At 36.8% G+C, this 15,040-nt stretch overlaps 1 protein-coding gene across 1 annotated transcript; it reads left to right on the top strand.

Annotated features, from left to right (window-relative positions):
• Positions 1-1,473: 1,473 nt before the first annotated feature.
• On the top strand, positions 1,474-9,692 carry LOC141325802 (uncharacterized). Its single transcript, XM_073834533.1, has 5 exons — positions 1,474-1,605; positions 1,675-1,805; positions 3,601-3,659; positions 3,736-3,855; positions 9,475-9,692. The coding sequence occupies exons 1-5, from the start codon at positions 1,474-1,476 to the stop codon at positions 9,690-9,692; spliced, it is 660 nt and encodes a 219-aa protein (XP_073690634.1).
• Positions 9,693-15,040: the final 5,348 nt, after the last annotated feature.

Below are 15,040 nucleotides of genomic sequence, written 5' to 3'. Positions count from 1 at the left end.
ATGCAAAGGTGACAGGCTGCAATGAGAAATACATGGAGCATTTAGTTAGGAACGCTCTACAGAGGTTAGGCACACCGGTGTAAACTTCTGCCGTGGGTAAACGAGGCTCGTGTTGAATGCTGCGAGTCCCACACACAGACACGCGAGTAACACACTCAGATACCAGCAAAAATGAGTCTGTGAACCCATGAACTGTGACATATGTGTGTGTGTGTGTGTGTGTATATATATATATATATATATATATATATATATATATATATATATATACTGCTGCTCAAAATTTGGGATCAGTAAGATTTTTTATGTTTTTTTTTAAGTCTCTTATGCTCATCAAAGCTCCATTTATTTGATCACAAACACAAAAAAGTAATATTAAATATTTAATATTAAAAAATATTATTGCAATTTAAAATACGTTTTTATTTTCATTTTCTTTTCAAATTTAAAATGTTCATTTAAATTTTCTATTTTAAATTGCATTAACATTTCACAACATTACAGTTTATCTGTATTTTTAATCAAATAAACACAGCCTTAATGAACAGAAAAGTTTATATAAATATATATTTAAATATATATCTCTGAGTCTGAATCTGAGGGTGCAAAAAAAACTAAATATTGAGAAAATCACCTTTAAAGTTGTCCAAATGAAGTTCTTAGCCATGCATATTACTAATCAAAAATTAAGTTTTGATATATTTGCACGTGTACATTTACAAAATATCTTCATGCAACATGATCTTTACTTAATATCCTAATTTTGACATAAAAGAAAAATCGATAACTTTGACCAATTTTCATACAATGTATTTTTGGCTATTGCTACAAATAAACCTGCGCTATGGTTTTGTGCTCCAAATGCGTTCAAAATACTAAAATACTACAACCTAACTATCGTTATTAGGTTGTTTGGTTAAGTTAATCACAAGTTGCCTAAATACAAAACAGACATAAAAACATCGTGTATGAATAATTCTGTTTCCATCCCCTGTAAAATAAATATTCTTGACGTTACTAAAATAATTGAAGCACATTTTGTTACCTGACCAAACGTATCCTTATAGTGTAGACTAGATCGTCGTGTGTCACTGAATAAATAGATGTTATTAGGCTACATCATGGAATAAGTTTTTTTCTTTAAATTATTTAAATTATTACCCCGTTTCACAAATAAATTAGCAAACGCTCATAATTAGTAATTCAGTGATTTAAGTTGTGATACTCTTTTCTGTGTGCTTTTCAAATGCATTCGAATGTTTGTCCTTCGCCGCTCGCCGTAGTTTTGGTTTCGTTTTCGCGCTGTCACCATAGCAACAACTGACAACATCCCATCTTCCAGCATGCTGGAGTCAGACGGAGACTGTCATCACAGATGTACACGTTACATCAGCTGATGTGATCAATCACACCTGATTAATACAGTATTATTCATGCATCTGCTGTGCGCTGGATGTTAGAGTCTAATCCAACATGAGTGAGCTCCATCTGAGCCTCGACTGTGAGGAAGGAGCTGGAAGATCAGCATCTGCAGACATGCTGGACATGAGCAGAAGAGCTCTGAAGAGCATCTCAGCATCTGTGTTAAACATGACACATCTAAAGGTAGATTAACAGCATGCATGGACATCTTAGCACATATCTGAGACTCATATGATCTTCTGTGGGTTCTAGAGTTTGTATCTGGAGGGGAATGAGATCAGCAGTCTTCCTGAATGCTTCTTCAGCAGTTTGTCATCTCTAGTCTGGTTGGATGTGAGGAATAATCTACTCACAGGTCTACCAGCCGCCATTGGACAACACAGGTGAGTGAACAATCCATCTTAAAGCGATGAAATTTGCAATGAAGTTTGGTCAGATTTGTAGAAATGTATCATTCCATCACTGTCTCATCAATGGATCACCAATGGAGTGAATGGGTGCCGTCAGAATGAGAGTCCAAACAGCTGATAAAAACATCTCAATAATCCACAATAACCCACTCCAGTCCATCAGTTAACATCTAGAGAAGACAAAAGCTGAAACAAACCCATCATTATGACGTTTTAACTAAAATACATTAAGTCCATAATCAATAATAACACTCCAGTGAAAAAGTGGTTTGGTCTGAATCAGAAATTTCTTAAAAGTAAGTGAGTTTATTATTAAAACAACAAACACTCACTGATGCTTCAGAAGGAAAAAACCATGCATTAAGAACCGGGGGTGAAGGTGAAAACTTTTGAACAGAATGAAGATGTGTACATTTTTCTTATTTCGCCTAAATATTATATATTTTTTCATTTAATACTTCCCTTCAGAAGCTGCACAAGATGTTTCTCAGAAGACAAAATAAGTTTAATTTACCCCGATCTTCAAATTCCAAAAGTTTTCACCCCCGGCTCTTAATGCATGGTGTTTCCTTCTGGAGCATCAGTGAGTGTTTGAACCTTCTGTAATAGTTGCATATAAGTCCCTCAGTTGTCCTCAGTGTGAAAAGATGGATCCTAAAATCATACAGTCATTGATGGAAAGAGTTCAAATACACAAAAATGATGGAAAACCAAATAATTTGTGGATTTTTCTGAAGAACAGCAGACAGTTTTACTGTTCAGGACAAACAAGGGACTCATGAACAACTATCACTAAACAAAAAAACAGCTGTGGATCATTCAGGCAACAACACAGTATTAAGATCCACTATTATTTTCTCTTGTAGACTATGTGTAAACATCTTTTATGTGAATTATCTTATTCAGGTCAGTCCTAAATAAACAATAACATGCATTTTGTATGATCTTGTCTTATTTTGCTAAAATAATTAACTTTACTGTATGTAAACTTTTGACTTCAACTGCATCTCTATAGCGCTTTATAGCCTACAATATGTTGTTTCAAAGCAGCTTTACAAAAATAAACAGGAAAATGTTAAAACAGCTCTACAGAAGACAGTCGAGTCATTATTCAGATCAATTCAGCTCGTGTTTTATTCTCAAATGATAGTCGAATCAGCACTATTACTGAATATTAACTGTGTTAAGTAAATCTTACTTAAATACTGTTAATGTGAAATATCTTAATCAGGTCAGTACCTAATAAAAATAACTCTTTTTTTTCTAAAATAATGAACATTTTGCAGATTCTGTGAACTCTTGACCTCAATAAATCACAGTAAGTACACTGCAAAAAATGCTTTTCTTACTTAGATTTTTAGTCTTGTTTCCAGCCAAAATATCTAAAAAATCTTGAATCAGGAAGGATTTTCTAGACAAGTAAAATTATTATCTTTTTTTTAGTAAAAACAAGTCAAAATTAGGTGAGTTTTTGCTTAAAACAAGCTAAATAATCTGCCAATGGGGTAAGAAAAAAAAATCTTATTTCAAGCAGACAACTAGATTTTTTTTCTTACCCCATTGGCAGATTATTTTGCTTGTTTTAAGCAAAAACTCACTTAATTTTGACTTGTTTTTACTAAAAACCAGACACAAATTTTTACTTGTCTAGAAAATCCTACCTGATTCAAGAATTTTTAGATATTTTGGCTGGAAACAAGACTAAAAATCTAAGTAAGAAAAGCATTTTTTGCAGTGTAAAGCTTTTCTTTACTTGTTTGTCTTTAAGGTGTTTGAAGACGTTACTGTTGGAGGGCAATCCGATCTCAGCGCTTCCTCCAGAGCTGGGTTTGTACGCACACGTGTGTTTCTGAAGCGCGTGACGAACACGTGACGTTGAGTTGGTACCCCTGTCCTCCCGCAGGTCACGTGATCTCGCTGAAGGCCTTGAGTCTGAGGAAGTGCCCGCTCAGGTTTCCTCCCGAGGACGTCGTGGGCCGCGGTCTGCCTGCCATTCTCCACTACCTGCGCGCCTCGCAACTGGGTGAAGGTGAGAGAAACCTGAGAGCAAGGTGTAGATGTGTGCGCGTGAGAGGATAAGTGTGTGCGCGCCATCTGTGGCTTTGCATAAAAAGGATGGCCTGCCTCAAAAATAGCTCCTTGCCCTGGTTCTGCTCGACTGGTGTGAGTTCTGTTCCCTTGGAGACGCGCGTGCAGCTCAGCTGGATTCTGGCGCTGCTGCCAACGCGATCAATAACCCCAGACGCAATAATCTTACACTCATTAGACCGACGAGTGATAAACTCGGCTCTCGTCTGATTAGACGATGCATTACGGGGAACGATGCTGAGATCTTAATGAGGTTTAAAATGAAAATCAAATGATCAGCAGGAGTGTGGTTTGATTGGAGAGACTCTCAATATGTGGCCAAAAAACCACAACTCTAACCTCATTACAGCCTAAATCAGGGTCAGGATTAAACCACTGCTGTTTTAGTGTTATTTATTATCATTTATTATTTATTTATTAATCGAATTAGCTTTTAATTATATATTTTCAGATTTTAATTTAATGTTATGTACTCCTGTTTTTTTAAATATTTATATTCAGCTTTAATTTATAAATAAAGTAGAGTTATAAATAAACTTGTTCAGAACTCACAGTCATTTCTATGCGCTCCCTGCTTTCATGGACTAATTTGAATCTGTGATATTTCAGTATTATTTCAATATAATTATGGTATTTATTTAACCTTTTGGTATTTTTATTAGTTCTTTCTATACATATTTCTAGTTAGCTTTAATTTATTTTAATTTAAGTTTTAGTTTTTTTAGTACTTGAAGAAACCTTTTTTATTTCAGTTCATTTCGACACAAGTTTTTCATCTGACATATATATTTTGTTACAGATTGATTTCAATTAACAAAAACCAAGGTTATTATAGGTAACTGCCAACACATCCCTTACGAAAATTAACCATGGTTTTACTTTACTTTAAAAAAAAAGGTTAGTATAGTTAAACCTAAAGTATAGTGGTAACCATATTAACCTTTTTTTTGCTACATTAACCATAGTTTAACCAGTAAAACTGCTGTTATACAAAAAAACTACACTTTTACTATAGTAAAACCACAGTTTATTTTCTAATTGTGTAGTGTTTATAATTGTACTCCCTTAATAGTTTGATGTTTTCTACTTTTTAATAAAATTTTAGCAAACCCGCTCCAAGTCCCGATCTAAATCAAAATATTCCCGAATCCGCTCAAAAGCTCTGATCTGAAATGATTCGCGAACTCTTTACGAAACTCCCGATCTGAATCAAATGATTCGCGATTCACGCTCCGAAGTCATTCAATTCACAAAATGATTTGCGAATTCACTCCAAAACTCCCGATCTAAATCAAAAGATTCACGAATCCACTCGAAAGCTGTGATCTGAAATGATTTGCGAACCTGTTCAGTAGTCATTCAATTTGGCAAAAGATTCGCAAACTCGCTCCGAAAGTCCCGATCTGAATCAAATGATTCGCAAACCCACTCGAAAGTTCTTATCTGAATCAAATGATTCACGAATCCGCACCAAAGTTCCGATCTAAAGCAAATCTGAAGCTCCGATTTAAAACAAATGATTCGCGAACCCGCTCCGACAGTCCCGACCTGAATCATGATTCGCGAACCGCAAAGTTTCGATTTAAATCAAATGAATCGCAAAAGCGCTCGAAAGTTCTGATCTAAATCAAATGATTAGCAAACCCGCTCCAAGTCCCGATCTAAATCAAAATATTCCCGAATCCGCTCAAAAGTTCTGATCTGAAATGATTCGCGAACTCTTTACGAAACTCCCGATCTGAATCAAATGATTCGCGATTCACGCTCCGAAGTCATTCAATTCACAAAATGATTTGCGAATTCACTCCAAAACTCCCGATCTAAATCAAAAGATTCACGAATCCACTCGAAAGCTGTGATCTGAAATGATTTGCGAACCTGTTCAGTAGTCATTCAATTTGGCAAAAGATTCGCAAACTCGCTCCGAAAGTCCCGATCTGAATCAAATGATTCGCAAACCCACTCGAAAGTTCTTATCTGAATCAAATGATTCACAAATCCGCACCAAAGTTCCGATCTAAAGCAAATCTGAAGCTCCGATTTAAAACAAATGATTCGCGAACCCGCTCCGACAGTCCCGACCTGAATCATGATTCGCGAACCGCAAAGTTTCGATTTAAATCAAATGAATCGCAAAAGCGCTCGAAAGTTCTGATCTAAATCAAATGATTAGCAAACCCGCTCCAAGTCCCGATCTAAATCAAAATATTCCCGAATCCGCTCAAAAGTTCTGATCTGAAATGATTCGCGAACTCTTTACGAAACTCCCGATCTGAATCAAATGATTCGCGATTCACGCTCCGAAGTCATTCAATTCACAAAATGATTTGCGAATTCACTCCAAAACTCCCGATCTAAATCAAAAGATTCACGAATCCACTCGAAAGCTGTGATCTGAAATGATTTGCGAACCTGTTCAGTAGTCATTCAATTTGGCAAAAGATTCGCAAACTCGCTCCGAAAGTCCCGATCTGAATCAAATGATTCGCAAACCCACTCGAAAGTTCTTATCTGAATCAAATGATTCACGAATCCGCACCAAAGTTCCGATCTAAAGCAAATCTGAAGCTCCGATTTAAAACAAATGATTCGCGAACCCGCTCCGACAGTCCCGACCTGAATCATGATTCGCGAACCGCAAAGTTTCGATTTAAATCAAATGAATCGCAAACCGCAAAGTTCCGATCTAAAACGAAAGTTCTTATCGAAAGTTCTGATCTGAATCAAATGATTCGCGAATCCGTTTCAACAGTCCCGATCTGAATCATGATTCGTGAACCGCAAAAAGTTCTGATTTAAATCAAATGAATCGCAAAAGCGCTCGAAAGTTCTGATCTAAATCAAATGATTAGCAAACCCGCTCCAAGTCCCGATCTAAATCAAAATATTCCCGAACCCGCTCAAAAGTTCTGATCTGAAATGATTCGCGAACTCTTTACGAAACTCCCGATCTAAATCAAAAGATTCACGAATCCACTCGAAAGCTGTGATCTGAAATGATTTGCGAACCTGTTCAGTAGTCATTCAATTTGGCAAAAGATTCGCAAACTCGCTCCGAAAGTCCCGATCTGAATCAAATGATTCGCAAACCCACTCAAAAGTTCTTATCTGAATCAAATGATTCACGGATCCGCAACAAAGTTCCGATCTAAAGCAAATCTGAAGCTCCGATTTAAAACAAATGATTCGCGAACCCGCTCCGACAGTCCCGACCTGAATCATGATTCGCGAACCGCAAAGTTTCGATTTAAATCAAATGAATCGCAAACCGCAAAGTTCCGATCTAAAACGAAAGTTCTTATCGAAAGTTCTGATCTGAATCAAATGATTCACGAATCCGTTTCAACAGTCCCGATCTGAATCATGATTCGTGAACCGCAAAAAGTTCTGATTTAAATCAAATGAATCGCAAAAGCGCTCGAAAGTTCTGATCTAAATCAAATGATTAGCAAACCCGCTCCAAGTCCCGATCTAAATCAAAATATTCCCGAATCCGCTCAAAAGTTCTGATCTGAAATGATTCGCAAACTCTTTACGAAACTCCTGATCTGAATCAAATGATTCGCGATTCACGCTCCGAAGTCATTCAATTCACAAAATGATTTGCGAATTCACTCCAAAACTCCCGATCTAAATCAAAAGATTCACGAATCCACTCGAAAGCTGTGATCTGAAATGATTTGCGAACCTGTTCAGTAGTCATTCAATTTGGCAAAAGATTCGCAAACTCGCTCCGAAAGTCCCGATCTGAATCAAATGATTCGCAAACCCACTCAAAAGTTCTTATCTGAATCAAATGATTCACAAATCCGCACCAAAGTTCCGATCTAAAGCAAATCTGAAGCTCCGATTTAAAACAAATGATTCGCGAACCCGCTCCGACAGTCCCGACCTGAATCATGATTCGCGAACCGCAAAGTTTCGATTTAAATCAAATGAATCGCAAACCGCAAAGTTCCGATCTAAAACGAAAGTTCTTATCGAAAGTTCTGATCTGAATCAAATGATTCACGAATCCGTTTCAACAGTCCCGATCTGAATCATGATTCGTGAACCGCAAAAAGTTCTGATTTAAATCAAATGAATCGCAAAAGCGCTCGAAAGTTCTGATCTAAATCAAATGATTAGCAAACCCGCTCCAAGTCCCGATCTAAATCAAAATATTCCCGAATCCGCTCAAAAGTTCTGATCTGAAATGATTCGCAAACTCTTTACGAAACTCCTGATCTGAATCAAATGATTCGCGATTCACGCTCCGAAGTCATTCTATTCACAAAATGATTTGCGAATTCACTCCAAAACTCCCGATCTAAATCAAAAGATTCACGAACCCGCTCGAAAGTTGTGATCTGAAATGATTTGCGAACCTGTTCAGAAGTCATTCAATTTGGCAAAAGATTCGCAAACTCGCTCCGAAAGTCCCGATCTGAATCAAATGATTCGCAAACCCACTCGAAAGTTCTTATCTGAATCAAATGATTCACGAATCCGCACCAAAGTTCCGATCTAAAACAAATCTGAAGCTCCGATTTTAAAACAAATGATTCGCGAACCCGCTCCGACAGTCCCGATCTGAATCATGATTCGCGAACCGCAAAGTTTCGATTTAAATCAAATGAATCGCAAACCGCAAAGTTCCGATCTAAAACAAAAGTACTTATTGAAAGTTCTGATCTGAATCAAATGATTCGCGAACCCGTTTCAACAGTCCCGATCTGAATCATGATTCGTGAACCGCAAAAAGTTCTGATCTAAATCAAATGAATCGCAAACCCGAATCGCTTGAACTGAGTTGAAGTCAGTCACGAGTTTGAATCAATCAGAGCAGTTCCAGCATAAATGACTCACTCAGTTGATTCAGTTTGTCTGTTCCTTGGCTTTTCGCATCTTCAGCCATGTTTACACGACACTGTCAGTACTACCACTGGCTTAGATCGCTAGTTTTATGACATTGACTGAAATAAATATAAGTGAATCAAAAAAAAAAACATATTTCTATTCCAAAGATAACATCCAACACAAATCTAGGAACATATTGAGGTGAGGTAGTGCAACACTCCATTAATATGACCAGCTGCAGCTCAAAATACATGTTAGATGTTCACATTGTGCATTATGATGGAGTTTGTAGCTTATTTCACTATTTGAAATAGTTTGAGCTGCAGTTCAGTTGCTGACAGTTCAATAGGAAATCAGCTGAAAGCATCCAGTCATCTCATACCACTGAAGTCAAATTACATTTCAGTTGTGTAATAAATATTTGAGAATTTATTGCATTTGATTGTATTAGTCTATATAGAGTGATGGTCAATACAAAAAGAGCAAATAGAAGATGCAGATGAAAACAAAACAGCAGAACAAAAAGCCAACTATTATAAACTATTTTATTGTTGCCTTTAACGTAAAAATATGTGCTGGGATTAGAAATGTTAATTGTGAGAAGTGCTTTAGTGATTGAGGGTTGATCAAATCACTATCCATCACTATGTTTTTGTGTGACACAGAGTTCAGAGGTTATGTTTAGATGTATGGCAGGCCTCACCTCAGTTTAAAGTCTCATTTGTGTCTCATCCAGAGGTTCCTGTCGTGGAGAAGCTGCGTCTGTCTGAACTGGATCAGTGTGAGGAGGATGAGCCGGAGATACAGCGCTTTCAGGAGCTCCGGCGCAGGATGATCCAGATGGAACGGGCTGAATTAGGGTCGGTCGGCGACGGAGGAACCAGAACACCTAGCATCAGGAACTGCAGAGCTGGATCCCATCATGAGACCTGATTTTATTAGGAAGAGAAACAGCAGCTGCTTTATTAGATTCTGGTGCTGATTAAACATCAGACGGGTCTCTGTGTCTGTACTCGTTGATGTACGGTGGAGTCCAGCTGTCTACTAATAATTCAGACTGCACTCTTAAAAATAAAGCAGCTTTATTGGGATCAATTCCATGAAGAACTTTTAACATCCATGGAAACTTTTCCATGCTCTCTGTAATGATCACATGTCTTGTTTTCTAAGAAATGTATCAAAATGAAGTGAGTTTATGGCTAAAACAAGAACAAATGTCAATGAGGAAAGGCAACTTGTGTATTTTTAGAGCCTATCTCAAGAATGGATCCTCTGCAGTGAATGGGTGCCGTCAGAATGAGAGTCCAAACAGCTGATAAAAACATCACAATAATCCACAATAACCCACTCCAGTCCATCAGTTAACATCCTGAGAAGACAGAAGCTGAAACAAATCCATCATTGAGACGTTTTTAACTCAAATACAAGTCCATAATCCATAATAACATTTCCTCCGGTGAAAAAGTGGACTGGTCTGAATCAGAAATTTATCAAAACTTGTTTTCCCACTGAATTAAGTTCATTTTCGGAACCCATTGACAGATATTTGTTCTTGTTTTAATCACAAACTCACTTTATTGTCACTGTCTCACCAATGTATTCTCTGGGGGTGAATGGGTGCCGTCAGAATGAGAGTCCAAACGGCTGATAAAAACACCACAACAGTCCACAATAACCCACTTTTCATTATTAAAACAACAAAAATCAATGAGGAAAGGAAACCTGTTTTCTCATTGAATTAAGTCGACATTTGGAGCCCATTGAAAGATATTTGTTTTAGTTTTAATCATAAACTTACTTTATTGTCACTGTCTTACCAGTGGATCCAATGCAGTGAATGGGTGCCGTCAGAATGAGAGTCCAAACGGCTGATAAAAACATCATAATAATCCACAATACCCCACTCCAGTCCATCAGTTAACATCTTGAAGACAAAAGCTAAAACAATTCCATCATTAAGACTCTTTTAACTCAAATACGAGTCCATAGTCCATAATAACGCTTACTTCATTAAAAAAATGGTTTGGTCTGAATTAGAAATTTATTAAAATATTTTCTCATTGAATTAGGTTGATTTTCGGAGCCCGTTGAAAGATATTTGTTCTAGTTTTAGTCATTAACTTACTTTATTGTCACTGTCTCACCAATGGATCCTCTGCAGTGAATGGGTGCCGTCAGAATGAGAGTCCAAGCAGCTGATAAAAACATCACAATAATCCACAATAACCCACTCCAGTCCATCAGTTAACATCTTGAGAAGACAAAAGCTGAAACAAATCCATCATTAAGACATTTTTAACTCAAATACAAATCCATAATCTATAATAACGCTTCCTCCAGTGAAAAAGTGGTCTGGTCTTGATTTTTGGAGCCCACTGACAGATAGTTATTCTTGTTTTGTTAATAAACTCACTTTATATTGATCTATTTATCACAAAACAAGACTAATTTTATGGCATTTTGCTTCTCAAGTGAATGTATCTTGATTTAAGAATCTTTAGACATCAGAATTGTAAAGCAAACTGGCAAACTGGAGCAAGACAAATGGGATAAAACTGAAGGAGAAACTGTGTGCTTGAACAAAAACAGATATGAGTATTTCTTGCATTCAGACAGAGAGAAAAAAAAAACAAGTGATGGCTGTGAGTGGAGTGACTGAGAATTGTGGGTTGATTGCGGTTTCGTAGGGGGTTTGAGTCTCTCATAACGCTGACGGAGCTCTTATGAGTGTGATTGAGCTGTGAGACTGGAATATGAGCCTTTCTGCTGAAGAAACTGATGAAGAAAAGCCAATCTTACAATCTGCAGCAGTGGAGGAGTAAATCAGGTTACGCTTTCTAAGCACTTAAAGGAATAGTTCTGCCAAAAAATGAAAATGTGCTCAGCCTCCAATATGTAGATGAGTTTGTTTCTTCATCAGGTTTGGAGAAATGTGCCATTCCATCACTGTCTCATCAATGGAGTGAATGGGTGCCGTCAGAATGAGAGTCCAAATGGCTGCTAAAAACATCACAATAATCCACAAGTAATCCACAAATACACTCCAGTCCATCAGTTAACATCTTGAGAAGACAAAAGTGTTCAAGTTTAAAGCTGTTTTGGCTTGTAAATGGTGCTTGGTCTGTGCAGATTTCTCTCCTGATTCAGACCAGTCCACTTTTTTACTGGAGGAAGTGTTATTATGGATTATGGATTATGCATTTTAGTTAAAAATGTCTTAATGATGGATTTGTTTCAGCTTTTGTCTTCTCCAGATGTGAACTGATGGACTGGAGTGGTGTGGATTACTTGTGGATTATTGCAATGTTTTTATCAACTATTTGGACTTTCATTCTGACGGCACCCATTCACTCCACACTCAAATGTATTCACCCTCAGATCTTACAATATATAGATGAGTCAGAATTGTAAAAATGTGTCATTCCATCACTGTCTCACCAATGGATCACCAATGGAGTGAATGGGTGCCGTCAGAATGAGAGTCCAAATGGCTGCTAAAAACATCACAATAATCCACAAGTAATCCACAAATACACTCCAGTCCATCAGTTAACATCTTGAGAAGACAAAAGCTGAAACAAATCCATCATTAGGACGTTTTTGACTCAAATAAGAGTCCATAATCCATAATAATAGCACCGTTTACAAGCCAAAACAGCTCTAAACGTTAACACTTTATCTGCTCATTCTGACGGCACCCATTCACTCCAGAGAATCCATAGGTGAGACAGTGATGGAATGATACGCTTCTACAAATCTGATGAAGAAACAAACTCATCTACATCTCAGATGAACTGACGGTGAGCACATTTTCAGCAGATTTTCAGTGTTTTTGGTTGAACTACTCCTTTAAGCACGTGCTGTGGGGATGTTGGCGTGTTTATGTGTATTTTAGAGTCCAGGAGCTGCTTTGGGAGCAGAGAAATCAGGCCAGAGTCACGCGGCAGCAGCAGAAAGACCTGGAACATCTGAGAGACGAGGCTCAGATTCAGATCCAAACATATAAAGAATCACATCTTTCTTCATGTTCAAGCATTTATTTAAAATCGTCATAAAAAATTAAAAAGCTAACACTAAAAATGAATCTAAATGGGGGGGAAATTATAATAAAATGTTGAATATAACAGGGTTACAGTCTTAAAAATAAAGGCTCTTTACTGGCATCGATGGTCAGCGTTTGGAAAGTTACTTTTAAAAGTAACGCATTACAATATTGCGTTACTCCCTAAAAAAGTAACTAATTACGTTACTTAGTTACTTTTTTAGGGACAGTAATGCGCTACATTGCTTTACTTTAAATCTGGGCAGGGTTTGCTTGTTTGTTTTAATATAAAACTTCTGTTTTTAGCTAAAGTAAAAGCCCATTTAACACCAAAAGTGAAATGAATAAGCCTCATGCTGAAGGAAAAATAGATTCATGTCTGTACAGAAGAATGCAGGAAAAGAAAGTTCAACACTCTTGCAATTAAAAAAAATGAAGCACAAATGTGAGTTTACTGAAAGCTTTCGAAGCTTAGCAGCAAAGACATTGGTTAATAAAATAGGATTAAATGGGTAAATGCATTTTCACAATTAGTATAGAACCGTAGTTATTCCCAATATCTCTCTGTTATGATGCATGCAGGACGAGACGAGAGACAATATTCAAACAAACAACTATATTTATTATTAATCTTCAAGAGGAACAGGCAGGAACACAGAGATCTTCTCACACATACACAACATTAAGGACCGACAATAAATTCAAGAAAGACAGACTTATAAAATGGTGACTAATCATTGAACACAGGTGAAGGGGATGACGTTAACGAGGACTAAACCAAAATATCACAGATCGACGGGGGGAGACAATGGGAAAAACCAAGTACAAAACAGACATGAACGTAACACTCTCAACATAGGGACAGGAGAGCTGTCACTGAATAAATGGGAAAACAAAGTAACTGGCGTTACTTATTTGAAAAAGTAACTTTTTTCTTGTAAATGACTAGTTATGTAACTTGTAACACTGTCGATGGTTCCACAAAGAACCTTGAACATCCTTGGAACCTTTCAAATGCAGAAAATGGTTCTTTCTAGTCGAAAAAGTTTTTTTAGATTTTGAAAAAGTTCTTCAAAATGGTTCTTTTAAGATCTGTTCACTGAAAGGTTATTTGGGGAACCAAAAATGGTTCTTCTATGGCAACACTGCAAAAACACTCTTTTGGAAACTTTATTTTTAAGAGTGTATTACACCTAAAACTAAAACATTTCCATTACTTCAAATAAAATAAAGTTGCCTGATATAAAATAACTATAAAATAAACTTATTTTCAATAAGCTATTTCTCAAGAAAACATTTTTCAGTTTCATTTAGTTTAACTTGATGTACAGTGCCTTGCGAAATTATTCATACCCCTTCATTTTGTTATGTTGCAGCCTTACGTTAAACTACTTTAAATTACTTTTTTCCCTCATCAATCTACACTGCCTACTCCATAATGGCAAAGCAAAAAAAAAAATAAAAATAGGTTTTTAACATTTGTGTAAATTTATTAAAAATAAAAAACTGAAAAGATCCCATTGCATAAGTATTCATCCCCTTAACTCAGTCCATAGTTGAAGCAGCTTTACAGCCTCAAGTGTTTTTGGGTCTGATGTGAGCATCTTTGCACATCTGCATTTGGCAATTATCTGCCATTCTTTGCCTCACCTTTTCACCTCTCCATCTCTGTCAGCTTGGACATTTTCTAGAGTCCTAGTTGTTCCAATGGTCTTCCATTATGGAGAATGCTTCTGTCAACCTTCAATGCAGCAGATTTGTTTCTGAACTCTTCTCTAGATCATCGCCTTAACGCAAGTCTGTCACTGAGCTCTACAGGCAGTTATCTTGGTTTTTGCTCTGATCTGCATTTTCAGCTGTTAGACCTTTTCTGAGAGGTGTGTGTCTTTCTAAATCAGACTCATTCAAATGAATTTGCCACAGTTTAACTCCACTCCAAGTGTAGGAACATCTAGAAGCAATATGAATGCTCCTCAGATACATTCCCAGTGTCCCAGAAAAGGGTATGAATACTTATGCAATGGGATCTTTTCAGTTTTTTATTTCTAATAAATTTGCACAAATGTTAAAAACCTATTTTTTGCTTTGCCATTATGGAGTAGGGAGTGTAGATTGATGTGGGGAAAAACTAATTTAAAGTAGTTTAACATAAGGCAGCAACATAAAATGTGAAAAAAATGAAGGGGTATGAATAATTTCGCAAGGCACTGTACTAAAACTGTAAATATAAATTAATAAA

The sequence above is a fragment of the Garra rufa genome, chromosome 2 (genome assembly GCF_049309525.1).
Source record: "Garra rufa chromosome 2, GarRuf1.0, whole genome shotgun sequence".
Lineage (NCBI taxonomy): Eukaryota > Metazoa > Chordata > Actinopteri > Cypriniformes > Cyprinidae > Garra > Garra rufa.
The sequence above is the reverse complement of the archived record's forward strand: the minus strand, read 5'-3'. Positions and strand labels throughout refer to the sequence as shown.

What these genes read in the sequence shown, in the direction of transcription:
- LOC141325802 (XM_073834533.1), top strand. Translation starts at nt 1,474, where the DNA reads ATGAGTGAGCTCCATCTGAGCCTCGACTGTGAGGAAGGAGCTGGAAGA. An exon ending in GCCGCCATTGGACAACACAG is followed by an intron (nt 1,806 to 3,600) that starts GTGAGTGAACAA and finishes TTTGTCTTTAAG; the next exon opens with GTGTTTGAAGACGTTACTGT. An exon ending in CCTGCGCGCCTCGCAACTGG is followed by an intron (nt 3,856 to 9,474) that starts GTGAAGGTGAGA and finishes CTCAGTTTAAAG; the next exon opens with TCTCATTTGTGTCTCATCCA.